The sequence below is a fragment of the Branchiostoma lanceolatum genome, chromosome 11, assembly GCF_035083965.1.
Source record: "Branchiostoma lanceolatum isolate klBraLanc5 chromosome 11, klBraLanc5.hap2, whole genome shotgun sequence".
Lineage (NCBI taxonomy): Eukaryota > Metazoa > Chordata > Leptocardii > Amphioxiformes > Branchiostomatidae > Branchiostoma > Branchiostoma lanceolatum.
In genome coordinates this window covers 8,071,752-8,098,821 of record NC_089732.1, presented here as the reverse complement: position 1 = coordinate 8,098,821, position 27,070 = coordinate 8,071,752, and the positions used below count along the sequence as shown (strand labels likewise).

Sequence of the window (27,070 nt, the reverse complement as noted above, 5' to 3'; positions counted from 1 at the left end):
GCGAAATGGGTAACTCTTCGCAACATCTGCTTGGAGATTATTCATGATTGCTTCTGAGGCAGTCTCTCTTTTAAATCTTCAACAAAGTGCAGTTAGTAGTTGGTTGCTGTGTCGTTTATTGTCAGCTAGCTGTTCGTGCTTTTTCATCTTCACCGTGAGATAGATGATTGCGGAGGAAAAAGAAATAACATAATCATTACATCAAAACTATGACATACCGGACCACTAAATTCATCTTCTAGTGAAGATATAGTCTATTGGCCAACCTTTGATCCAAGAAATAAAGAGTTGTTGGGTTCTATATGTGGCTGATGACGTAATAGGCAGACGGTCGGAGATGCTCAGATGGTCCAGAAGTTTTCTACGACGTTCCTCTTCTATTCTTCCATTCTTGTTCAAAAATGCTTTTTTCAAAAACTTTCTTGGGTGAATTACATTTATATGTTTACTTGCTTATCTAGGAGACGTCTTTCTTTTTTGATTTTTTCTGATAAAATAATGAAATAAAGTTTATACGGTCTCATTGCATGCATTCCTTTCCCTTGGTGGTTATCTTAAGATATGCAAATGTCCTGAATGACCTTGAGCCCCGCCCCGTGTACTTGTGACCGTGGGGTGGGTCCTGGCACACCTATGCCACCCGGGTAGAGGTATCAGTCCGCCCTAACATGACCGTGATGACGTGTATCGCTATCAACAGCCACCGTCCACACAAAAACACCCCACACAAATCACGGGCTTCGATAATAGAACCTCCTTGGCTCGTCTGATGAAGTCAATCGTTTGGACGCTTGAGCTAACGCGTAGCAAAGACGTGTATATGAGATTTCATGGGAATTTGCGGCGTCAGGCGCTCCTGTATAGGTCCGGTACAATGTGGTTTTGTACGGACGGGGGTTTCGCGGTTTCACGTCCGAACAATGTGGACAATAGGGACGCAAATAGCCTCCTTCATAGCCGGGATGTCATGCGTGAGGGACCTGGAATAAAATATCCTGGGAACACGACGTTTAACCAGGAGTCGTTAGCGTCTATTCAACTGCAAAACAACTGCTGGGTTCGTCGAAGTGTTTGTCTGGATCAGGCAATAGCCAATGAAAAAAAGGAACACATTTTGCATGAAACAACCTCTAACCTCATTGCATGAACCAAGTACTCTTAAGATGCTATATACAAGAAAAATGAATGATTCACAAATGGCTTGCGACCAGTGAAAGTAAAACTGACATATTTAGTGTATGAAAAATGAGTACAGTATCATGATATGGTCTAAAGCACTTGTGCGACAAATTGGTTGAAAGTCACAAAAACAACAATAAGAATCATTTTTTTCCTGGTGTTTTCAAATTAACAACAATGATGTATCTAAGACAAAACAATAGTGAGTTGTTGAAGTCCTTGAAGCATTTGCTCATGAGATGACGTCCGTTATTTGCATAATCGCCGTTCTGTAATATTAAGTTGCTGTAAGCTTTTCTAAAGACTGCGTGCAACATGTGTTCCGTGAATGAAAATCGTGTCGTATTTATGATATATGATATCGTGGGAATATATCAATATATCAATCTGAATGGGGGGAATGTATCAAATCAGTGTTGTGAAGAAACAGTAACCCACTAAACACTCTCATGTGGACAATATCGATGTGAAATGATTGTTGTGATTATCCCGCGGGCAAAAACTTTATAAGATATAAGGTTATAAGGTAAGGTAAAACTGTCGAACCTCAAACTGAGGACGAAGCGTGCCGCTTTTTTATTAGCTATATATCAGTGCAATCGCTACGGCTCACATATTTTTGGCCAAGCACACCGGGTCACTCACCCCTACTCTTCTCGATAAGTGTGTTGGGTTCTTTTATGTTTGACGCCCTAATGCTCCCTCATACACGGGACTGTGGCTTTACGTCCCCATCCGATTGGTGCACTAAACGGCCCTAAAACCTTCCAGTTTCTGTGTGCCACACTGCTATTGCATATTGGCTATTTTGATACCGCGTTATTCAATGTTAGAATGAAAAAAACGTTTTGAAATGATGGGCAAAAGCACATTTTTCGTCGTTGTAAAAGTGTATCATATCGTGAAGACGCAAAGAAAAACGAATTGTAGGGAATGAAGGGGGGAAATCCTGTAAATATAGAATCATTATAGCATTGAAGATGAAATTCCTATTTTGTATACACGTTTCATTTTTTATTTTTCTCTAATTCGCTCAATGAAAAGGAATATCGCAAACATGTGAAGCACGTAACCTCCATTAACAATAATCCGACGGCTACATAAACCCGCCACCGTGGGAGATCTGTTTGGACGTATCTTTTCAGGGTGGGTGGAATAGTGTTCACTGGTAGAATTATGTTATTAGATGTTACACACAAACGATATCGGATCGATGTGTTAAAACCTCGGGGCACGATCGTTCAGTTATTGGTTCCGCCGAAACAACACTTTTATCGATCGTGGACCACACGGAGAGCATACTTACCACAAACAAGTCGATCCACTAGATCATATTTTGAAGGACAGTTGTGTTCCTGATGTGTTATTATCATCAATATCATAAACAAATCGTTATGAGGTTCGCTTATTATGACTGATACGTGATTGGGGACAGAGAATTTGGGACTTTGCACTGTATATAGAGAAAAAAAACGCGAGCACCACAACAGAATTTCCAACTACAAACTAGCCTTTACCGGACTCCAGCGGCGGCTTGAAAGACTAGAAATTGGCCAAATAGACAGATAATATTTGCTGATACGCTATTTTCCAACCGCATCCCAAAAGACAATTTGTAGCCCAGACAATAGCGGTGATGAATGCAGGTGTTTTGTGTAGGGGTAAATGAAGGTTGTCTGCAATAAAACTACCGGCAGCTCCACCCACGATATGGGAGGTAGGACCTATGAGTAATGTTACGGAACTGTCGGACACCGCAGGAAATGATACTGATGTACATAAGGTTTATCGGTCTTCCCGGTGGCATTAACGTTAGGATGTCACTAGTCTGGATATAGCCTCCATAGCCACCATAGCAGGCGTCTTGGCAGGACTTTTTGGGGTTTTTCATGAGCTAATAAATTTTCTGATGGCATAGAAGTGTCAGCTCTGACAAGAAAAGTAAAAAAAGCCCTAGAAGTCTGCTATGGAGGCTATCTAGCCTCTCAGTGTGGTTGCCTAAGGACATCATCATCGGGGTACGGTTACGCAATGTCGGCCAGGTCTGGTCTCGCAAGCGGAGCCGGTGTGTGTATATATGACATGCATGCATTTTGCGGTCGAAGTGCACGGGACATAACAACGGATAACTCCAGGCTTTCCTACCTACATATGGCGCTCAGCGAGGACAGAGAAGGGCTCTCTTGTTCCGACCAAAGCAATTAATCATCCGCCATCCGAAGAAAGGTTTGTATACCGATGTATACGCGCAGCGGGCAGGGGGGAGCGATATGTTGCTGTCAAAGTGTGTATATATACATCCTACAGGAATCTCACTTTTAATGGATCACACACGATGATGTCGGGGCGAGCCAAAAGTGAAGAAGGGAGGCTCAGAAAGGAAGAAAACAGAGACAGAGGGAAGGAAAAACATGAACCGCTGCGCGAAGGTAGACTTGGCGGTAGACTATCTGACTATCTTGTTTCTTGCAGCGGAAATTGAAGAAAATTTCACATCGATCTGCTAAATGAACGAATAAAACCATAAAACGTTCTGGAGGTATCACTTCTTGGTGTCGGCATTAGCACTTTTCTCTTTTTATTGCACTTCCGTTTGATTAGATCTTTTTGTCTACTCTATTTCCTTCATGACGTTCCAATAATTAGCATTCATTCATTCGTCCAAGGAGGTTAAACCTCCTTGATTCGTCTTAGATCTAAAATTTCAATTCTAAATTTCAATTCAATCTGAACACTGATAAGATGTAGATCTACAGAATGAAGAGAAAACGGAAACGGTGTCTTGTAGAGTCTATCCGTGATTGATAGCCGTAGCAAAGGTGGACTGAAACAGAAGACAAAAGAAACAGGAAGGAAAGATAACGGGCAGGGAGAAGAAATCTTTCTGTCAGGCAGGGCGTGATTTCGGGTGTTCAGGTGTTCTGTGGTAGTCTCTACCAGACTAACCGCGTCGGAAATAGAGAGAACATTTGCCGGGGGACTTTGGCCGATTCCCTTCATACAATTGACTCTATTTGGCCAATTTCTGATATTTTCCCATCGACCCGCGGAGACTGGTAGAGGCTTGTTCTGTGGATAGAAAAGCCACAGAGAGAGTTAAGTTGAACCTGGTCGCGTTCGTCGTACGACCGTCGTGCGATATCGCAAACTGTCTTACTAGTATTGCCGAACTTGTCGGCGGTTGGTTCTCGCAGTGTGTTTTCAAACCGTACGACACCAAAATTGCACGACGTCTTCAACGAATGTGGCTGCACTAGAAATCGTCAACAGTTGAACAGAAAAGAAAGGTGTAGTCTACTAGATACCTTGATGGCATGGTGAAAGGCATTGATTTTGAATCTAGAGTAACGGAAAAATGATGTTAGAACGTCTCCCTTTAACGAGTCTACCTGTTAAAAGAAGCCACTTGCGTTACTGCCTAGTATATCATCTTTTATTCAGTTCCTTATGTAAGACCTAATTATCTAATTGTCTCAGCCGAAATGAGCGTCATTTCATTAAATAGGGGAACAGTAGATTTTCTTTTCCTCTCTCATAATATATTTGCACGATAGCGTTGAAAAAGTGCTTTCAAAAAGTTTCAAACTTTGTGTTTTTGTCTCAGAAAAAAAATGTAAACTTGAAAATGGCGGGAACAACATGACAAGCAGTCCGCCCGGCTTTCATAACAAGCGAAGTTTTGCTGAGGGCCATGAGATGACAAGACCCCTGGAAGTTTTTTTGAACACCAACACCATTGAACAAAGAGGTTTTAGATATCTCGTAATGTGTAAAGCCTTGAGAACCAAAAAGCGACCACGGCTACTTTTAAAAACAATTTCTGGTTTTCCAGATTGAAGATTGCTCCCATGGACGTTGATTGTTTGTGTATAGAAGCCCCGAGCATGTGTTCCGCCCGGAACGAGCGTATTTTTGTGAAGTTGTGGGTAACAGATCGCCCGTTGTTCGTACATGTGTCGTCAACAAATCCTTTTTACGGGCGCGCCGTGAGGGGACACCGGCCACTTTGTCCGAGTCGCCGGTCTTGTTCCTCGTCCCCCTAAAAACCTCCCTCTTTTCCACTCATTTCACGTTTTGTTGAATCAAGCTCAAATGCGAGGGTCCTAATTCGGCAAGAAAAGTCTCCTGTCTCCATCGTGTGCCGTCATCGAGTGTTTACATAAAAATTATGGTAAATTATTAGTGCATTATTGTTCACATGACCCGCGGGCCACCCACTTGGATCGGGGCTGTTAGCAAGGCCCGTCGTTGTAAACGCAACCCCAGCACACCTCATTGTTAGTTGTGACGAACCACGGTGTACACGCTCTAGGGGAGCTCCCGGACTCAACTCGCGCACTTTCTGGATTTACTTGCCGAGTTTTGCCTCACATTTGGACGCTTCTAGAACCTGGATTTCACTCGCTTCCTTCGGATTTTCCACGTCGGCAGATGCAGGGAGGATAGCAACCATGGTGGTGGTACGTATACGCCATGATTTTGTTGGTCAGGGGGCAGTGATCTTTCGGGCGTCGGGAGCAGAGGGGCTACACCGGGGGAGGTACTGCGAGGAGGCACGGGAAAGTCAAACCGCTTATTTTTAGTGACATAAAAGGCAGGGTTTCACCATTGTCCGTCTTGCATTGCCGCGCTGAATGCCCAATTGGAAACCAAGTAGAGCCCGTTCAGTGCATCTGTCGTGCACGCAGTCGGGGTGGACAACAGACAAAGGTCGGAGCCGGGCGGGGGGACCCCTGACCGCGGCGAGCTGTCACTTCGGTGGCGAACAACGTCAAAAACGACCAAAATCAAACTCAAACCACAGTTTGGCTCGCCCGGACCCCCGTAGTTGCACCCAGAGCCCTTAGCCCTGACCCGTATGGCCTGGAAGACCTCCTCGGCTTCGCCGCAGTGCCGGGCCAAGTTGTCTATCTCGTCGTGTTTATCGGGTATGTCAGGCATGTGCCTCGCGACCAGCGGGGAAAAACGGTCGCCTGTGTCCCCTGCCTCCCCCCGCCGAGCTGCACTTGTTTTCCTGGCCGACCCTCTTTGCCATAATTACAGGTATTACCACTTATTATATTCAATTCTTATTGACCTCCGCCCGCCAGGGCCAGTTGGTATCACTTGCCGCATGCGGCAGGAAAGATGGGGCTATTTTCTCTCCAAACAACGGCTCCTATAACGTTTTACCACAGAACCCGACCCAGTCCACCCTTCTGTGGGTCATCAGGTAGAGAAAGTCCGGGCTACGGACAGATTTTGTCTGGAAAGTCACGTAAACTCATGCCCGGCGGACCCTCCGATGGCATCAAGTCCCATCCATCTTCGAACGTTTAGACCCCATTTGTACAGGGCAGGGGAGAGGTCAGACGCTATCAAGGAACACATCTAAAATATGTTAACATTTTTTTCGTGGAAGCGAGAAATATGAGGGCTTGTGAGCAAACCGACAGCGTTTTGATGTGACTACGATACAGGAGGAAAAGCGTCGTAAAAAATGCTAACTGGTCCCTCTAAAAGTTGCTGGCGCCACAACGTGTAAATAACCGGCAGTGGTCGAGGGCTTCTGGTCTCCCCCGAACCTGTGAAAACTTTACTGGGACCTCTTAGCGATGACGGGAGGTGACAAAAATGTCAGAAGCATGGACGGGGGCTGTAGACAACCTCTCGGCGAGTTTTGAAGCAAGCGAGACATTAGAACTTTTCCGCCTTGTCTTGGTTTATTAGTCCGCCGAGAATTTACAACGCAAGAACCCCCAGAGGAAAGCGGGCATGTGTGCCTTGAGGCGCGGGGACTAGAGATGACAACAGCGGCAAAGCTCCGCAGGATCCCGAAATTAATCTGCAGATGAAAGTCGAGTAGCGACTCCCAGATTAACTCTCTCGGAAATAAGGAAATTACTTGATGTTAAAATCTCTCTTGAAAGCCGGGCAAGATCCGAGGCGACTTTTGCTGGCATGGAGAGAAAAACACCCGAGAGATCGAATGACCACTGTTTCAAGACCTGGACTAAAACATATTAGTCGTCCGGTAGTAACGCCTCGCTCGCGAATGCTAGCTTGACTAAACGAATTCGAAGGCGTGTTGAGAATGTACATAATCGCTGCAAATCGCCCTCTCAAAATTTGGCCTGACAAACACTATTTTTCGCACGATTTTTGTAAAATTGGGAATCAAATGTGTAGTGTTCGTTACTGGTAGGTAATACAAGGACGTTTTGGTAATAAGAAACTAGCGACAAGGGCTACCCAACCAGGACAGGTAGGGGAGTAGTGTTCCAAACGACTACTAGCAGCTTCAACATTTGTAAGAATGATGTTCAAGTAAATCCTTACCCAGGCATCTACAAAAGTCATACCCTTTCAAGAAAATGATTGTTATTCAGTGTGCGTTTAGGTATGTAATTTTTAATGGGGACACTACTTTGCAGTGAATTCCGTTGTCATCTTTTAAATGAGAATTTAAGAAGCACGATTTCTCAGAAAAAGTAAGAAACGAAAATCAGCAACCAATCGTTCATGATATTCTTAGCTGAGTGAATGCAAGATAAGTTCAAATTTCCGAGATCAACCAAAAAAAGAAGGCAAAATACGTAGATTTCTAATTTCTTTACATTTTCAAAATTTCATCGACTCGTTTTTATAACTCAATGTTTTAGCAAAACGTCAAAGTTCTCTTCTTATGATATAAAGATAAGGAGAACTGTACGACTTTCCAGCTTTTGTATTTGAGATTTGGTGGCATTCTCGCTGTATTGTTACATTTTTGAGCAGTTAGTGAGTATTGTTAGGGTGATCAACACAATGTATAGTAGACGGGGACGCTGAAAGGCCACTTTGTGTCAAAACGTGTCTCGAGCTGTCAAATTTAGAGTGAAAAACAACTTTTATTGTGCATTTTGTGACGTGATAAGTGTATCTTGGGGCGAGGTTCGAGTGTATGGCATCTGTTTGGTTGTCTGATCGCTTGGGAAAAATGTACCTTAACAAGAGAGACTACTTTTACGAATTATCAAAAAGTGTTTAAAAACCTTAAATGGCAAAGTTTGTTCTAGATTGGAAGTTCAGAAATCACGACTTTGTATTGAGGATATTTGGTACTTTGTTGGTTGTGCCCTGCGTATATCGTGGCTGTTGAGCTACCAGACGGAAGCGATTATGGAAATGTGGATCGTTACGTCCCGCCAAATCGCTTTTACGAATTATCAAAAAGTGTTTAAAAACCTTAAATGGCAAAGTTTGTTCTAGATTGGAAGTTCAGAAATCACGACTTTGTATTGAGGATATTTGGTACTTTGTTGGTTGTGCCCTGCGTATATCGTGGCTGTTGAGCTACCAGACGGAAGCGATTATGGAAATGTGGATCGTTACGTCCCGCCAAATCGCTCCGATTTGAGCCCAAAACAAGCGATTTTGGCGAAATTATCCCCGCGCGCAAGGCGGCGCGAGCTGTCAGGACGTGGTGTTATGCAAATGAGGGGGAGGTGTCATCGCCCCGGTGGTAACATGACACCGCCGGGCAGGCTGCGGTAAGGCCGGCCCACCCAAGTAGCGAACCTCCAGCGCTTTTGACACGTAAATACCCCAGCCCTTTTCTCTGGCGGACCGCATGCCACGCTTGGCTGCGTATATTACATCTCCATCGCGAAAATAAATATTACTGTTCGTTGACGTGATCTCTCGCCGAAATTTTATGGGAACTTCGTGGGGTATACGAGAGCGGACTAGAGTTTTGTAATACTAGGGCGAAGGGAACAATGCTCTTTTTTTCAAGCATAACAATAGGTCGGCACTTTCGCAGGAATATCTTATGTGTGTTGGCTTTTTATACATGACTAAAGTTGGTCAGGATACTTTTCAGAGTTTTGTCGCATTTGAACGCAAGGAGTATAGAGAAGGTTTAGAAAATGGTTTTGTCGCTGAGCATTCCATATATGGAAGTCACGAAAGTCGAAGTGTGTGTGTGGGGGGGGGGGGGGGGGGAGGGGTACTCTGCTGTAGTGTAGTCGGAAGGTAGAGAAAAACACTTGCTAGACAACGGCTTGTACTGCGAATGCATGTGTGAGACGTGTTGGGCTATATCACGGATTGAGGGTTTTTAAGAAAAGGGAGCACGCATAATTTTCAGGGTGATTGGCGCTGCCAATACATACGTAATGCGCTTCGGTAGGGTCCAGTCCACGGATTCGGTGGAATTCTTGCCAATGGTTACAGTTGTTGCTTGTTTTTCCGACTCGCTAGTGTTATGGTTTGGAAACTATGTTGTGAAGTAACTGTGTTGTCAATGAAAAAGGCAATAAACGGAATGTTAAAAGTAAAAAGCAACCTTATTCGTCAAACCGCCAGGCGAAAATATGCGTGGACTCCGAAATCGTTAGATAAGTTTTGTTTCTGGCACTCCAGGAAGGGTTGGTTGTTATTGGCAGAGCTAGGGTGCGTTTAGCTCGTATAAATTCCAGGGTTCGATTCCCGAGGGGCTAGTAGAGTACTAACTGTGGTCACATGTTCCCTGCAAATGCCATCATCGCACGTTATGTTACAGATGTCAGAGATACGCTTGACAGGAGTCATGAAAAAAAGAAACTTTAAATCATAACAGTCAATCGCAGAAGAACATGTGTACAGAAATGTATCCGAGGCCAAATGATGTTGCCCTTGATGACGTCACGCGACTAGCAGGCGAGCACTTCACGATGTTTCCCGAAGTCGCATCGCAAACCGGTCGGCAACAAATATAGCGATATGAAAATAAAAAGTTTGAAGACTTCTGAGAAGCGTCCCAGTTGGTGGAGCGGACCCAAGTGGATGTCTTGTAAAAGATCCCGGCGGTTGTTTAGGTCTGCGGTGAGTCAGGAGCGCTGGTTTGTTTGTGCGAGCGCCCGACTGAAGGCGCCTGGCGGTGGAGGATGGATGTGTCAGGGTACCCCTACGACTTGTGTGGTCTGTCTTCTTTGGCGAGCCGTTTCCTAGCAGCAAATGACGGGCCGTGTTACTCGAGCAAATTGTGGAGCCCGCGGCCAATCAGAGCGCGGAAAGGTGACCCCTCGATCACGGGAGCTCGAGGCGGAGAGGCGGGTTTTGTTTCAGGCCTGCCTGCCTTTCACAGCCTATAGCTTCAACTGCGACCGCTCGCTCGGGAAGGATGCGTTAGCCTGAACACACTTTTATCACCGTGGATTTTACCGCAGCGAGATGTTCCGTTGTTGCCGTAACTGTGAGGTTGCCATGCGGCCTGGATAGTCGCCATGCAGAGCAGGGCTGGGCCGACGGGGATCCCCACCCACGGCCCCGGAAGGCCCCACGGCCACGTCCCGCGAACAGACAGCGGCTTTGCCGAGGAAAGGCACGAGCCCTCGGACCATGTACATGGCGACCACAGATCTTCTTCGCCAGATTCCCACACGGAGCCTGACAGGACTAGGCCGGACCAGGACGCGCCTTGTGCCCGGAAAACGACTTGCTATGAAGCAAGAGAGGCGTTGAGACATATAGACAAGGTTGGCATGTGTTCTACTGGATGTCCTGGTAGTGGAAAGTTGTCACAGGCGAATGCAGCAGCTCGCACCCCCATCGCGCTGGGTTGCCCGCGTTGGGGCACCGCATGGAATGGATCAACTCGACTGTGTTTACATTTGCCTTCGCACAGTTGTAGCGCCCAGATGCTTGGAAATCTGCTCTCTAAACCTCGCCCTCTACGGCACAGGACCTTAACTGTGGGGGCCAGAGTTAAATCGTGAATAGAGGAATGAAATAAATGGAGGGTGCGAGTTGCCATTGCCGCCGTGGTGTCTTCCCATGTCATGTGGCTTGTGCGTGAGGACCGCCGAGTTTGAGGCCCGATTTGTCACTATTTTGGGACAAACCAGGCACACATCCAAACCAGGACGATCTAGAATCCTTCCTGGGGTTGTTTCGGTGCCATTTGGCACGCTTATGGCTCGGGATGAAGGCATACTTGCGCCGAAAACGCAACAATTTGATGTGAATGCAACAGTTATTGGTGTGGCAACTTGGGGGAGGGCCAACTGGAGTTGTCGTTGTGTTACCACGTGTTGACGCGAGTCAAACCAGCCTTCCTAGGGCAATAAAATCGTACCTACAAACGTCAGATGATACCCTAGTTCATGTACTACATAGCTGGGATCCTGTTAATGCACTAATGTTCATGTATGTGGGGTTGGGGAGGGCGAAAGGTTACTAGGTGTCAAATGAACACAATCGCCATGTTGGTTATTACACTGTAGTGTTTGTGAAAACTACAGCTTCAAGCCATAGCCCTAAGATCTTTATGTATCTTACAATTCCAGGGCAGGGCGACTGGGAACAAGCAAGCGCTCTACCTCAGGGAGAAATGTGAGAGATGTCTGTTCAACACGGGAAAGATCATACAACTACACTGTGGAAAAGTTCTGTTCGTTGGAGTGCTTGTCATGGTTCTCTTGGCCGTGTTCCTAAAAGATGGCAAGATAGAGACAGAAACAGAAAAGCTTTGGGTACAAGGTGAGTCCTGAATTTGTCATCTATTCCTAGCTAACCTTTCTAAGAGTTGTTTTGGTATGATTTTAGGGTTGTGGATGTTCGTAGATTGTCTGTAGGAAGGAGATATCACGGGGTCACTCGAGGCTACGTCCGCCCGACGCCATCTTGGTTGGTGTGACCCTGAAATTATAATTTGATCTGAGCGTGTGTGGTCCGGTATTTTTGGAAATTTTTCAAAAATCGGAGGGGGTTTTACGTGTTTACTGTTAAAATTTGGGCACGAGGCTTTCGTAGTATACCAATAAGGGTATCCTGCGTGATTACAGGTATATATTTGGACGTTGTCGTGTGTAGTTCCCGAGATTTAAGGGTACAAAGGAAGGCCACACCAGGGGAATCGGAAATCGCCCACCGAACAAAACCCGCGATTGAAATTCATGAGGTCGGGGACGGGCGCATTCGGTTACCGCTCCACTGACAATGGGGCCCTCACATTATACAGGGATCTGTCGCCGATTTCAACACTTTCGCGACTATCTGTGGCTCCGATTTTCATCATGTAGCTACATACCTTCCCCGTCTTTAACCCGGAGTTGTTCAAATTTGCCCAAAGCAAACTCAGACATTACGGACGCACACAGAACGACAAAGGCCCGGAGAGGGGTGTTTAGAAATTCATGAGGACTGGTTTACATACAAGCGTGAATGGGGCACTTCACACTGCCTCTATAGCTTGTTGAACGGCCCAACTGTTTGCCAAGAACCAACATGTAGTTTGCTTGGCACTCCAAAATCCGATTTGAAGGCGGGGAGTGTGTCCAAGTTAGCACTCCAACACAACATAACACACGCCGACTGTACAGGGCTCGTCTATGCCCTGTCACAAAGAATTGTTTATCTTTTCGACGCATAGGCATTCTCCCGATCTGTTTTGCTCTCGAGTTCGGACAATAGGGCTTCTTGGCAGGGGCCAACAAAGTTTTGGTAACAGTGGCCGGTGTTTTTGGGTGTCTGTGTGGGACTTTAGGGGCGCTGGTTCAGTGAGCTGGGGGGAAAACTTGCGTGTTGAGTTTACTGTCCGCTCCAAAGGAATTTCGGAGTGATAGCAGAGACGGCCCAGATCCAAGATGGCTGCCCCCATTTCAGATCTGGCGCAGACGACATTTGGGGCAGATAAAACGGGCCACAGCTCCTTAGTTTACTTCAGCTTTGTCTCAAGATCACCTCTATGAGTAGGAATGTTTGTTAGAAAGGAGGGGACACCCTGCCTTGGTGAGTTTTTGCCAAGTAGTAGGCTCCCATGCCCCGAGTCTCATGGTTCACAGCAACACTACTGAACACACAGTGGGCCCTTATTTCCCCCTTCTCATTAACATGCCGGGATTGGGTTACCAGTAGTGTGCATTTATTTAAACCGCTTTTGTCCCGCAGTTGTGTTCTGTGTGGGATCTTGAGAATAAATGCGGCGAAGGGCATTGTGCAGGGGCTAGGGTCTGTTTGGGCTGTGGTAACGGGTTCCCGCCCGACTGAAAGGCTGACCCAAAAAGTGCTTTGAAGCAATGATACTGGCCAGATATGCTAATGAAACCAAATATCTCCCTCCACACTGAAAGGGGAAAACAGACAAGTTTTCCTAAGAACAGAATCACAATTGACATGAAACGAGGCGGCATGCCAAAATTTAGACAGAAACAAACTGTTGCGGCACATATACAACAGAGAAAGATGCTAGGCCGAAGAGTGGACATCCCAGTAACTTGGTTGTTTTTGTTCCCCTTTTGTCAAGCCAGTTTGACCCAGGACAGTTAGCCCTGGTGACATGTGCGGTGTGACATAACCATGGGAGGTCTGATCCTCATCTGCCTCCATTTTTATCTATTCAAACTGTCCTTTATCTGTCCAAACTAGCAAAATATCTGTTCCTAGATACATACGCACATCTATAGAGAATAGTTATAGTTGCTCTACCAGGGTTTATGTAATCATCAAGTCTAAAAATTGTTTCATTTTCCTCAATACAGTAATGCCCAGAAAGGGCAGGGGTCAAATCTGGATTAGGGCAAGGTCTCTTTGACCAGTTATTATAGTACTAGTCTAGTTGTAGATTATGTTGCTTGTGCTATGTACTAGAGCATTGGTTGTGAGATGATTATTTGGACCAAAAATAACTGATCTCTTATTCACAGCTGTAGAAAGAAAATTGAATGATATAAAATATGAAAATAACTGAGGCGACAACAAGCTTAAAAGCTCTCTGAATAGAGTTATTGTACTAGATTTTTATTTTTGCTTGAAGCATGGTTAGTACTACCACCGTTGTTGTGCTCCTACAGTTTGTTTTCGGTTTGGTCCACAACATAAAGTTTCTGACAAAAATATCTAAAGCAACTGCAACAGGGTAACTTGCAGCCAAAGTCAGTTGTTATGGCAAGCAGTGCAGATTTGGCACAGAGTTGGGGTACAATGTTGTAAGGAAATCTTGGGCTTTGCAGTGAACCATGAAGAGTTACGAATGTAAGTTCCACCCTGTAACTCTACCTGTCGCTCACTGCACCAGTGTTCCTGTCAGGCTTGTTATGTTTCTACCTGATTTCACACTGCTATTGGTAACCTATGTATGGTACATAAATGGTCAAAGGGGTGGAGCAATTCTCAGGGCAGCTTTAAGTGCATGAAACAGTAGCGAGAATGTGTTGCAAGTGTCCTTTCTGATAGAACTAACAGATCTGTGTGGTACCTTCCCTTGCTTTTTCCCTATTAGGAAGTCTTGTGTAATTCGTCAGTATACAAACAAACCTTCATTTGCCATAGACCTGGGATCCATCAGTTTTCGATAGAGGGGAACCCAACAAGGGAATGTTAACTAGTCTCCCTGCATTCGGAATGATCTGTATGCTTTTAGGATGCTTACGAACTCTCTGTTCTTGCACACGTTGAACACTCATTTCGTTACACCCTATCTTCGGAAAAGGGATTAAAGTTCCATACGATGAGAGTAGAAAAATGAATATTTTTGATACCATCTCTTCCTGGCTCTTCACATATAATCCTTCTATCATGTGACGTATGTGGACCCTCCACAGTCAGCTATGCTCACCATTTGTGTACCCATCTTGTATAGATCCATATCTGTTGGATATTGATGAGAAGAAGGTTTTCTGGGAAGATGCTGCTGGAATGGCAGGCCTCTGTGGGTTTGTTATCACTAGATCCCCTGCGCTCAGGCCTTGGCTTTTAACGATTGTCAGTTGGATAGCTTTTTATGTAGGAGTTCGATCTTTTCATCTTGCAAAGGACGGATCTAGACGGTTTATTGTTGGAAGGCGGGTTAAATCTGGGATTACGGTTGAAAAAGGCATCCCAACATTTTTGTAGCGGTTGCCATTTGAAAGTGAACGTTAAACCTAGAACGGAAACTGAGCGATCTTCTGCCTTTTAAAGTTTGATCTGCAATTTTTTTTGTCTTGTAAAGTCAGGAAGTTGTTGAGAAATTGCAGGGAACCAAAAGAGCATAGGAAGTGTGTCCTAAATCTATGTCCAAGTTGTTTATTATTGAAAGGTTTTTCACAGGAACACCCAGATTTCGGGAAGCCCACCAACTAAGGAGGGCAGGAATGAGCCTTCTTGCTCAAAATAGACTAATGACCACATTTGAATTTCCAACTGTCCCTTTTCTTCTTCAATCTGGTCAAAATTAGTCATTTCAACCCCTAATGATTCCACCCCCCATGGAAGTTTATATCTGGGTGCCATTTGGTACTTGTGAAGGAATGTTGGCCCAGAATAGTTTATTATTGTTAGACCAACATAGATGAATAGCAGTTAGAGGGTCTCCTGTATAAATAATTCCTTGGTACCCCCTAGTGACAGCAGGAAGCTCATGGTAAACATGTATCCATAACTCTAAAAAAAGCTTCTAAAAAGTTTCATTTGCTTTGTTGTCCTTCTCTTGTGTAAGATATACAGTCCCATTGTCTGCATCACAGCTTATTATATTCTAAATGTTAAATTTCTAATCCTTTTGAAGTCAGTGCACGTAAGCTCAATGAAAATTAAAGGTAATCTTGTAGTATCCATGGTAACGTAACAGAAGTAGAGTCCATTCCGAGACACCATGAGGGTTTTATAATAATATTTGTAATAATTTTGAAAAATTTCTAATGAAAGAATATCTGACTGACAATAGTTCTAAATTTTTTTAAAAGATTAAATACAAAAATATGAATTTATTTGAATTTAATTAGATAATTTAGAAATATTTTGAAAGTAACTGCACAAAAACCTCTTTATTTGTAATAATTTCTAAACATCTATGTGATTATTTAACTTTTAGAAATATTAACACAAAATGGTAGAAAATGGTTAACAATGGTAGAATGGTGATTGCCCCCATAAAAGTAGGTGCTAATCCGGCCCTTCTGTCTGCTTTTGTACATCTTTAGATTTCACTGCAGGACACCGCTTGGTCCTTTGTGGATAGCATTCTTCCCTAAACTTTGCAAGGATGTGTGAATTGCTTTCTTCCCAGCCGTCTGACCTATTTATAGAGATGTTATAGATAATGGTAGAAAATGGTAAGAAATTGTAAATAATTGTAAATAAAGGTAGAATGCTGTTACAATTATTTAGAAACTGTTAGAAATATCATATTTCATATGATGAATATTTCTTAAGTTTTAGAGAACCGGGTAAATATTTATAAAGTTGAAATCACATTCAAAATATTTCTAAAGTATAAAATCTCTCACACATATGATTACAATAGATTGAAAACATTTGTAAATTAGGACAATAACAACCCTCGTGGTGACTTGGAATGGACTCTAGCAACTGTTTAGGGCAAAATGTAAGCTATTTTAGTTTTCAAGCGGACCTTTTGTTTTGTTTGGTGCTAGAGCTATCATTTGCTGTTTCTGTCTGCATTCCTCCAGTCAAGAATTCACAGTAGCCCAAATTTGGGACAGTAATTTTCCTTTCTCTGTAAAGGTAGCTCATTTTGGATAACGATGCGGAAATGAACATGAGTAGGAATCTGATAAACCTGTGGATTCATTAATGGTAGATTTGAGTATGCATGGTTATGATAAAGGCTATATCTATTTGGAAAAACTGCTCGAGAATTGATGAAGACCGAGTGCTTAAGATGGATTGGAAATTTACCAAGCGAAGTCAGTAAATATCATGCAATAAAGAAGTTTTGGAGACTCCGTTCAAAACAAGCGTTGTAAAAATAAAGTTAGGTGGAGAGGTATATACAATATAGACATGGTAACATGATCTATATGCCCTACATTGCTGTGTGCTGGTCCACAACCATGCCAAGTTGAGAGAGACATATGGCTGGTTGTCAGGATAGTTCCTGGGACAGGGAGGGAGCTCAAGCATTCCTCAGGTCATGGGGATTTGTCCTTTCTGCCATGGGAGGGTTGACATTGGTTTGTGGGACCTACTGTTGGCAGACCTTTCCTACTGTTCGCCGGCTCGGAGATGCGCTAACAGGGCGCCAATTTACAGTGCGGTGTGCAAGGGACAATCTTTTATGGGGACGGGATTTGGCAGATCTTGGAAGGAAGTTTGAAACAAAGTTAACTGGGTGCAGATTTACTGCAAACTGTTCAGGAGATGATCTTTAAAGGATTAATAGGCCCTGGAAGGAGGAATATATAATGTCTTTTTCTTAACGATAACATTGAGATATTAACTGTGCTGATATCTTTCATTACTGTCAGAGCCACTTGCACCAAGCTTCATGCCTCAAGTCTTGTGAAAGATAAGTGTAAGCAACTAACAAGTATACATGGCAATGCAGGAGTTGGCACAGTTTCCGTTTTGTCGCTAATTTAGGAGCTTGTGTTTCTATGCTTATCATCTGGCTTGACCTCAGAACTCTTTCCTCATGGGGGAGGAAGGTCACTCCCCTCACCCCAAGGCCTTGTGATGATTTCTTGTTCCTTCTACTGCAATTACTGAGAGTTACTGCGAGGAAACTGCTTGTACGACTTGAAGGAGTGGGGCCTTGAAAGGTTTTTCTGTGGCCTCTGTTCCTGTCCTTTTATGTTTCTGAGCATACACTCATGATACTAAAACAATGGTATCCAGTTCAGGCCTGGGTCAAAGATTAGATGTCTACTGTCTGTCATGAAAGGAAAAAAAACAGTGCTCCTTAGAGTAGAACAAAAGATACATGTATCTTCTACATGAAGACCATAGTACATGCTTCATTGCAAACTTTGAAGTCAGCATTGTCAGACAGCTACCCTTTCCTTTCTGATAGAACTGATAAGGCTGAGACAGACAAATGCTGATATACATTGAAACTGTCCTTCTTTTTGGAGTATTTCATTTTCTTCCATATGGTGAATGTGTAAAAGAACACAAAAGCAACAGGACGGCCATAACTAGTAAGGTAAACAAGGGAAGACATAAAAAAACATGTCACAGGAGATTTCATCAACAAAACAGATGTTTGGTTCACAAGAAGGAAACATGGGTCATTCTTTCTTTCAGTCCATGTCCTGTTATATCTAACTTATCATAAGTAACTGTTCTAGATCTGCTCTAGATCTTGTGAAACACATTCTATGGCAAATGATATCTGAAAGATCTAGGAGGACAGCAGTATTGGTTTCCTCTGTCTGGGGTGCTGGTTCAATGGCACTGACTGCAGAAAGCCGGGATAAGTTGGGTGGTTAGTTTACACAGTGATAGCAGCTCGGTGGTGGCCCAGAGCTGTGCCAACGGATTTCTTGGCTTGTGTGAAGTAAAAGACAGGTTATAACCGCTCGAAGTTTCATTGTCTTCGATTATTTGTCAAATATGTCTGCAAAGGACCTCTACTATTGGTGTGCCAGAAGACTGATAGTAATATGAGGTCCTTTTTTTCAGGATTCGTAACTCATGGTGTTGATAACTTGGTAGTTCCTTTGACCCGCCTCATGTCCTAAGGGCTTGATGCTGCTGCTGTTCTATTGAAACGTTGGTGTGATGCCCAGCTGGTGTAAAACCTTACTCATTCCATGTGGATTTTATTGCCTGGGGCAGCAACACATGTAAACATTCAGTCCTCTGACCTACTTAACGACATGTACCAAATTTCACTACATCTCCAACTGCATCGATTTTCACTGCAGTAATCTCTCCAAAGAACTACATAGGTTTAGATATGTCAAGACATTTGTACAACACACAATGTTACAAATATATAGAGATCTACTATTCGTATGTACCTTTTTATTCAATGCTTTTCAGTGAAGAGAAATATAGCTTTTTAAGCCAGAAGAATGCCTTAATTTCTAGTTTGTCACATAGGTTTGTCACTATGTGTTAGTGTTGTGTGTAGACTGATACAGATCGTTGTTTGGACCATGATAACCCACATATACAGCTGTCACTGGAGATACAACCCAGGGGCTGCTTGCTGTTACCCTGCATGCTTCATGGCCTCCCAAAATGTAGGGATGTACCATTACGGCAAGGGGTGGTATCCTCTAATCAACTCTATAACATATATTGGATATAAACAAGCTGCATACTGTTCATGTAGCCCTGTTACCTACGTCTTATGAGTAATAAATGTAAAATGTACAACAAGTCTCTCTCAAATGTTTGACACAAACATCCTTCCCCTCTTGGTGTTAGTGTATGGTCCCCAGGTTCTTGTCTCCAGCCTGCTATTATCCTAGCTGAAACCATCACTCAGAAAGCCAGCCATGTCCTCTTCTAATGGTGGCCTTGTGATTTATAGTTGTAGTTGGGATGGGGGAAGTTGCTTAATAGATGAGGTGAACTTCAGGGAAGTTGACATATTTAGTTCCATTGGGAGAAAACAAGGCCTTCAGGCCAAAGTACAGTCTGTGTTATTGTTAGTTTCTTGGCTTGAAGAGGATTCATTGTAGTACATGTACTGTCAGAATTGTACATTTTCTGATACAGGTTAGTTCGTTGATCTACATAGCATGTACATATACTTTTGTTCATGCAATCGTCATAAATTACTAGCAGTAACTGTTCAAAATGATTAAGTGCAGGCTTCCTCTTTTATTGGAAATCCCAGTTGATATATTTGTATATAGCGTCTGGTTGTTTTCAACTGCCCTGTTCACTGAATTTCATGCTAGACTGTTAGTCTCTAATGCTGTAAATCATAAGTGATATATGCCCCTACAACATGCAGTATAATACAACAATATGAATTCTGTTGTAGAAAAGCTATGTATTAACATTCTGTCCTGTTCCTGATATTGATGAAACTATGTAGCATGCAAACAATTACAATTTACAATTGTCTTTGTACATTATATGCAATGGTTCAAAGCTAGGTTATGAATGTTAATACTGACAAATCTTCTTTTCTTCATTGTAGTTGGTGGCAGATTAGAAGAGGAGCTAAGATATACAAAAGATTCCTTGGGGGAAGAAATGGGTACTGACTATCAGGTCATAATTACATCAGCCAAGAATGAAGGGGACAATGTGCTGACACACAACGCACTAAATCAGCACTTACAGTCAGTATTAGCGGCAGCAGATGTGCAAGTAGAGTTATTTGGCTTGTGAGTATTCTTTTGTTTCTATCTTATTTATTCTTTTGATATGTGGATCTTCCGAGAAAGTTTATGTTTATCTGATGATACTGACTATATATAAAGTGATTATGATCCATCTCTGAGAGATGAGCTTTGTAAGATAACAATATGTGTAAAGTAGAAATGTATAAGCAGTATGAAGACATGGGTAAGTGGTAGCTACTGCAATTGTTGAAGACTTACGCTTTGTTTTCTCTTTATTTCACAGAGATTGGAGTATGAAGGATGTATGTTATGTCACCAGCCTTCCCGTATTAGAAGGAGTGTTTGCTATGGTGAGTACTGAAGTTAAATCATGTAAGCTTGTAGTAGAGTCAGCATGTAGTAACTAGGTAAAACTGTTAAACCTACAGATGAACCGTCATGTAGAAGAATCCAACAAAAGGTGGGCTTCTGACAACACAAATGTGTAATTATGCGGAGAAGATGCAAAAATGAGGGCTCGAGTTGTGTTTGTAATGATAAGGGATATGCTCAGCGGAAAAGGGCAGTTTCAGTCTGTACAGTGTAGTAACAACAAAATGGTTGCTTCCTGTTGATACATTTCAGAGCACAGGCATTACTTTGTTTCCACTGCTCCAGTGTTATGATTATGTGTCTGTAAGGTATCTCTTGTGATTGTGGAAGAAAACATAGGAATGGCTAGTTTTCAAAGTTTTGTCCTGTACAAATGATAGATCTAGTGTAATTTCAAGGAAGATTATGCGAATTTGAAGGAAGATTATCCAAATTTGAAGGAAAAGAACATTCTCTAAATAGTAAATGTCGTCCTGATGCAAGCGTGGTATCAGACAAGAAACCAATGAATCTTTCAACTTTTCGGGACTTTCCCCTTCAGTTCCTTTCAAATTAATTATACATAAACGAATTAGCACCTGCTCAGATTAGGTTCTAATGAAGTAATCCATTTAGGAAGTACCACACTTGAGAAAACAGGAACTGTAGGGAGAAGAATTTTTGTTCCTTAGCGAAGTGTGAACAAGATTCATGCCCCCCTCCCCACAGATAATCAGCAAGGTCTGTTTTGAGTTTCCTGGTTGTGGATCACTGGACATGTGTTAAAACTGTCCCAGACACAAATTTATGGGAGGACATAAGGAATAGTTATATGGGTCTGTAAGCCTGGCTTGGCTGTTAGCAGCTAGCAGCTTTGACAGTCAAACTTTCCTTGCTGCAAGAATAGTTAAGATAGTTGGATCAGGTCATATACTTGAAATTAAAGGACATACACACATAACTACTGTTGATGGACATATCTACAGAGATCTGATTTGAAACTTATTGATTATTGTCTTGAATTAGAAGCAGATATTTTTCTAATGGTTAAGCCTCTGTGATGCCCCATAGTGTGTGTGTGGACTGGGGTAGGATCAGCGGACTGTAACCCACTGCAAATTATCCCTTGTTTTCTTCAGTCCTGTATGGACTAGCGTTACAATTAAGTCAAGGTTAGGCAGAGGAAACTACCCAAGTGCAATAGTTCAGGTCAGGTCCAGCGCCTGGGACTACTGTGGGTAAACACGGCACCACATTTGGGGACACCATACTAATCTTTGGCCCATGTTGAAAATACTCAGATGGAGGCAGGGGTTGCCCAGTAGGGGGTGTCAGGCAGGGCTGTTTGTTACAGCTCCTATTCTAATTATTCAGGTTACTGCACTAAGCTAAACCCTTGCGAGTCCAAATTAAAACCAACCAATATCCATGAATTGTTTAAATTCGTAAGACAATATCAGATATCAGCATGTAAAACGCTAAAGCAGGCTGGTTCATAGCATGATTTGATAAAAACAGATGGATTAAGGATGGTAGGATGACAAAAAATAAGTGTTTCACAGTAGCATTTTGTGAAAAATTGGTAGGGTCAAATCATGGCAGGAACATAACCTTTGACCTCTCCCTCCCCTGTGAAGGATTCCCAAGAGGTCAGAGGTCATCTGCCAATGCAATAGCACTTGGAAATATATTATTTTCTATGCAATTTGTCTGACTGAAGTGCTAAAAATTTGGGAGACCAACCTAATGGATTCTATCACTATCAGATTGCAACAATGTGGAAAACTCTAAATATAGGACTAAACATGCAGTGTTAAATGCATAACTTTATGAATAATCCCTTTTGAATCTATATTTACACATATCTAATTGTTTGAATCTTCCTATTCCCACAGACAATTGAGAAGCTGTACCCATGTGTGATTATAACACCGTTGGATTGTTTCTGGGAAGGATCCAAGCTCCTCGGTCCAGATAGACCTGTGATTATTCCGTAAGTACCATCCTCCATTGTTTCTGCCAGGTAGAATTATCAAAGATACCAGTTCCAATGTGTAAGGTAGTATATTTTGATTTAGATATGTTTCGACTGTGCCACCTGAATCTCTACTAAGATTTGCTTCCATTTGTACAAGATATATATGTATAAGTAATAATAACAACAGGTAGTACAGTAGCAGTGTTTACGCACTATTTGAATTGATTGCTGTGGTATACAAGACATGATGTAAACAGAAGATATGTCTAGGTAAGTATGTCTTAGCCTAAGCTACCACTAAGATGCTCAGTCGGTGTCTTCGGGTCTTGGATGAAAATTGTAGAGAACAAATAAAAAGCCATTTTAGTAGAACTATACGGAGGCGCATACCTAGTCTATTATTGTTAGTTGCATACCAGACAGGTACCTAGGCAAGCACCTGTAGCATGTGGATGCAGCTGTTGTCCTTTTGTTCAGCCCAGAGGAAGTTGTCATGCCCAGATTCTTCTTCTTAATCCCTCTGCTATCAAGATGTCGGCCTTGAAGCCGTCTTACCCAACTAGGACAAGTCTTGCGAGTGGTAATTGAGAGTGAGTGGTTGTGATATCAAATATGACACGTGGGGGCGGGCCTGCGCTAGAATTTCCCCAGGAAATGTTGGAGTTTCTAAAGGTCGTGTTGAGGTGACGGCCTCGCTGGCTTGTTCCATGGTGGCCGCAGCCTCCTAGCAGCAGTCAACCTCACTCCGCCTGCTAATTGCAGCTCCCTTGCCCTGGGGCGGCTGTCATCGTTTTTTGGGAAGAATGGGGCCTTTTGTACGGAGGATGACATTACCCCCTCATTACCTGGCCAAGTGATAGAGGGGACGTTCTGTGATTGCAGAGGTATGCTAATATATGCTTGTTCCAGTCTGCCAAGACCCACCCCACAACAAAGCAGATAATTTGCCATTTCCCATCATGTCAATCAAACAAAAATTCAAAGTCCATCATTTTTTCATGTTGCATGACGTTCTTCCAAAAGTTTCTTAGGCAGTGCGGTACCTGTTGGTAGACGGAATCAGTGACAGTTTCATCCCTGGAATGTCTTTAAGAAAAGCCTCATCTGGAAGTAGCCAGGCAAGATGGTTAAGTGCACTGCAAGGTCATCGGGAGTCAGTGGTAGCATCTAGTGTGCTCTATATCTGTCAGCAGCACTGTAATGCCTGCCCAGAGGGGAGGGGGGAAATGTCTGTAGACAGAGCCTTCATATCCACTGCATCTGTCTACAGTTTCCTCTACCCATCCTTAAACCATTTAGCTCGCTATACATGTCAGTTGGTATGAAAATTCCAGCTCCCTGTCGTCCCAATACTAACTACAAGCCTTCAGATCTATTGTGGTTTATAACTGTGTAAGTTTAGAGCTGAGGCCTGCACAGGATATACACATTCCTGCATTCCGCACCATTAGTGCCTCTCTGTTTCACGGACTCATTTTTCAGATTCTTTCGAAGGCAAATCCTCTTGTGGTTGTCTAAACTCCCAGATTCTAGGACAGTAGCAAAATGTAGAGAGGAAGGAGAAAAAACAACATGGCCAGAGCTCTGATCATTTTGATGCAATCAGAATTTAGAAAAAATTGTACGAAAAGAACCACAACTTTGGCATAATATCCAAAAATGAAGTTCTCTTTAAAAGGTTTTTCAGTTTCTAAGATATGAACAATAAAGTCTTTTAAAAGGATTTTTTGAAACTGTACTTGTCTCATACTCAAAGTCCCTTTTTGTATTGTTCAGCAAAAGTCTTTCTATAGCTATGTGTGATAGATTGGACTCCTTCCATGGGCTAATGAGTTTGCCACTTGAGGGTCTGGGTGGATGTGTTGTGGTCTGATTGTAGATGACTTCACAGTCACAAGTATTCAATCACAAACTCTACACTGTAGCAAGATGACATCAGCTGATTGTAAGATACAACCGAGCAATATGTTAAACCCATTTTTCCCATTTTGTGATGACCAAGTAAAAGAGTGTTGTCTTTGGCTAGATTTTGAGGAACAGTTTCACGTTTTGTCACTGGAAAGAAGGTTGCTAAACTTTGTATTGTCAGCCCGATTGCTATCTGATCAGAAACATCTTGACGTTTGAGGAACATTTGTGTAATTATTGGGAGGGAGCCAAGCTTGAGAGTTTTCCTGTGAGCTTGGGAAGTTTTGGGTGGGACACCAGGGGTGGAGAGATGGCCCTGGCTCTTGTCAACCTGGTTATTTTGTCTGGGGTGGTCTGGCCGTGGTGCCAGCCTCACTCTGGTGCAAGATTGTTGATTCCAAGGTTCCTTGCCTTTAGTACCTGCGCAGCATAGAGAGGGACGTTTGTGGCAACCTCGTTAACGAATCAACTGCCAGTGACGTGGCTTTTTTTCTACAGGGCATGAAGTGAAAAACTACTTGGCAGCATCTACCCTCTGTTGCTATAGTGCCTGCCCCAAACACTAACAATCAAATACTCTGCATTTGGCAGCATCAACTTTAAAATAACAAATCTATTTGTCAAACTCTTCCACATACAGTGTAAGATGTGGTAGGGAAGGCGTGAAGAAATCTAACTGTCTATGTTTTCTTTGCAGGAATTATTCTTCTAATGTCAGATGGACGAATCTAAATCCACTGGGCATGTTGGAGGAACTCAACAAGAGTTCAGACATCATGGCGAGCTATTTTCCACTGGACACCTTTCAGGATCTGTTCGACAAGGTGAACATTTCTTTTCTGCATATTAAAAGCCTTAAAAGTAAGATTTATTAAGAGATACATTATATGCAAGGATTCCCTAGTATGAGAAAAAAGGGAGATAGCAACATTTGTTGATTAGCTAACATGTTTTTTTTCCTTTTTTGTAGGCTGGAATAACCACTGGTTACCAGGAAAAACCTTGTCTGAACCCAGAGGATCCAGAGTGTCCAGAAACAGCTCCTAACAAACACTCTAAAGAGGTATGAAAAGCTTTGCCAACCCTTGGTTATACATTACACTGCAATCTTATTTGAAATGCTAAGCATGAATGTGTGCATGTTGACTGTCATTGGCTGAGAGAAATACGAGGATCGTAGTGGGGGTATCATACCGGGGATTGTTCCTCTTGCGGCTGTAATTGCCTTCTAATCGTATGATCCCAAGTGCACCTCGCCTGCATGCCAAATGTGGCCACCCAGAATCCGCCGCAAAACAAAAGAACTGCTGTCAAGTGCATGCAAAAGAAAAAGGCTTCTTTTGTTTTTGTTTTGTGATTTTCCAGTTGCAAACAACAATTAACTGTTCAATCTTGTTCCTTGCAAAATTTCATGTCTTGTATGGGAAAATTATAGTGATGTTCTATGTATATTTGACAAAATGCTGACCAAATACTGCAAGCCAAATGTCATTTGTAAACCAATCAGCACTGTGCCTAGTGGTAATATAGTTAGGATCCATAGCTCTTTGAAAATTATGGAAAAGATGATAGCAGTGGTTTTTCAATGCTAATTGCTTGTGTGGTGGCTTGTTTCCCATAAAAGCTGCCTTGCTAAGGCTGTTGGGTAGGTGTGTCAATTGTCGCATTTTTACCTCTCAAAATCTTTCTCTGCCTTTTGGATGTCCCAGTTGTTTATTTAGATATGCTGCTTGTGCTATAGACAGACAAGCATGTCAGGTGTTCGTGTACCTATTAAAATGTTCCATGTTCAGATGATGCCATGTCATGTTGACCGTAGGCCTAGTGTGGGGGGTGTCGGTGGCCTGGCTAAGTCTTACCGACTCACTTTGAACCCAGGTTAGGTGTCCGCTCCCGTAACACGATAGTCGGACCGCTGTTTACAGGTCAAACAAGGGTTATACCTGCCTTTGAGCAGTGAGAGAAGCTAAGATCGGGGTCGTTTCATGTTTGTACACCTGACACCATTGTTTATGTGGAGCCCTCCGCCCTCTACCAACCCCACCTTGGCTGCCCCTTATTCCGGTGTGCTCTACCCGCAGGTGCCTGACTTCAACAGTGAACTAACGGGAGGCTGCGCCGGCTTCGCCACCAAGTACATGCAGTGGCCGGAGGAACTCATCGTAGGCGGACTCAAAAAGAACGAGAGTGGCCGGATTTCTAGGTAAGTTTCCCATCCTTTTTTGTCGAATCTTTCCCCTTTTTTTAATGGGCCATAATATTGTTCAGTGATCTGTTATGCTAGGGTTCATATTGCACTAAATGCATTAATTGTAAGAAATACTTTGTCATTGGTTGGGCGAGGAATTCAACTGTAGTTGGTACAGAGTCCAGAGGTCAACCCTTAAACTCTACAAGAACATTCCACTGATATGTTAACATAAACAAAAATTTGGCAACAAAGTATCTGTTTTATTTCATGCTACTAAACCTATAGAAGCAGCATAAAAAGGATCATTGATAACTAAAAAAAGAAAGATACTGTACAAGACTAACTATTGATATTCTAAAAGCTAGATTACCGCATTATTTTCTGTACGTAGCGCCACATTTTTTACTATTTCTGTCATTGTCTAAAGAGGATGTTTAGCATGCCTGTAGCCCCTAGAAGTATCACATAAGTGTTTCGGCAAGTCAGGACAAA

General features: G+C 43.0%; 1 protein-coding gene across 3 annotated transcripts in view; it reads left to right on the top strand.

The window, feature by feature from the left end:
* LOC136445283 (protein patched homolog 1-like) overlaps nucleotides 1–27,070 on the top strand; it is a 62,313-nt gene that overhangs the window by 14,418 nt on the left and 20,825 nt on the right. Inside the window, exons 1-8 of one of the 3 annotated variants that reach the window (XM_066443202.1) lie at nucleotides 5,424–5,639; nucleotides 11,469–11,661; nucleotides 20,003–20,192; nucleotides 20,434–20,500; nucleotides 22,397–22,494; nucleotides 25,085–25,211; nucleotides 25,358–25,450; nucleotides 26,469–26,590. In XM_066443202.1, coding sequence (XP_066299299.1) covers nucleotides 5,631–5,639; nucleotides 11,469–11,661; nucleotides 20,003–20,192; nucleotides 20,434–20,500; nucleotides 22,397–22,494; nucleotides 25,085–25,211; nucleotides 25,358–25,450; nucleotides 26,469–26,590 — 899 coding nt within the window. In that variant the 5' untranslated portion in view covers nucleotides 5,424–5,630. Of the gene's footprint in view, nucleotides 1–5,423; nucleotides 5,640–9,965; nucleotides 10,659–11,468; nucleotides 11,662–20,002; nucleotides 20,193–20,433; nucleotides 20,501–22,396; nucleotides 22,495–25,084; nucleotides 25,212–25,357; nucleotides 25,451–26,468; nucleotides 26,591–27,070 lie in introns of those variants that run through there. The other 2 variants (XM_066443200.1, XM_066443201.1) reach the window with 2 other exon arrangements.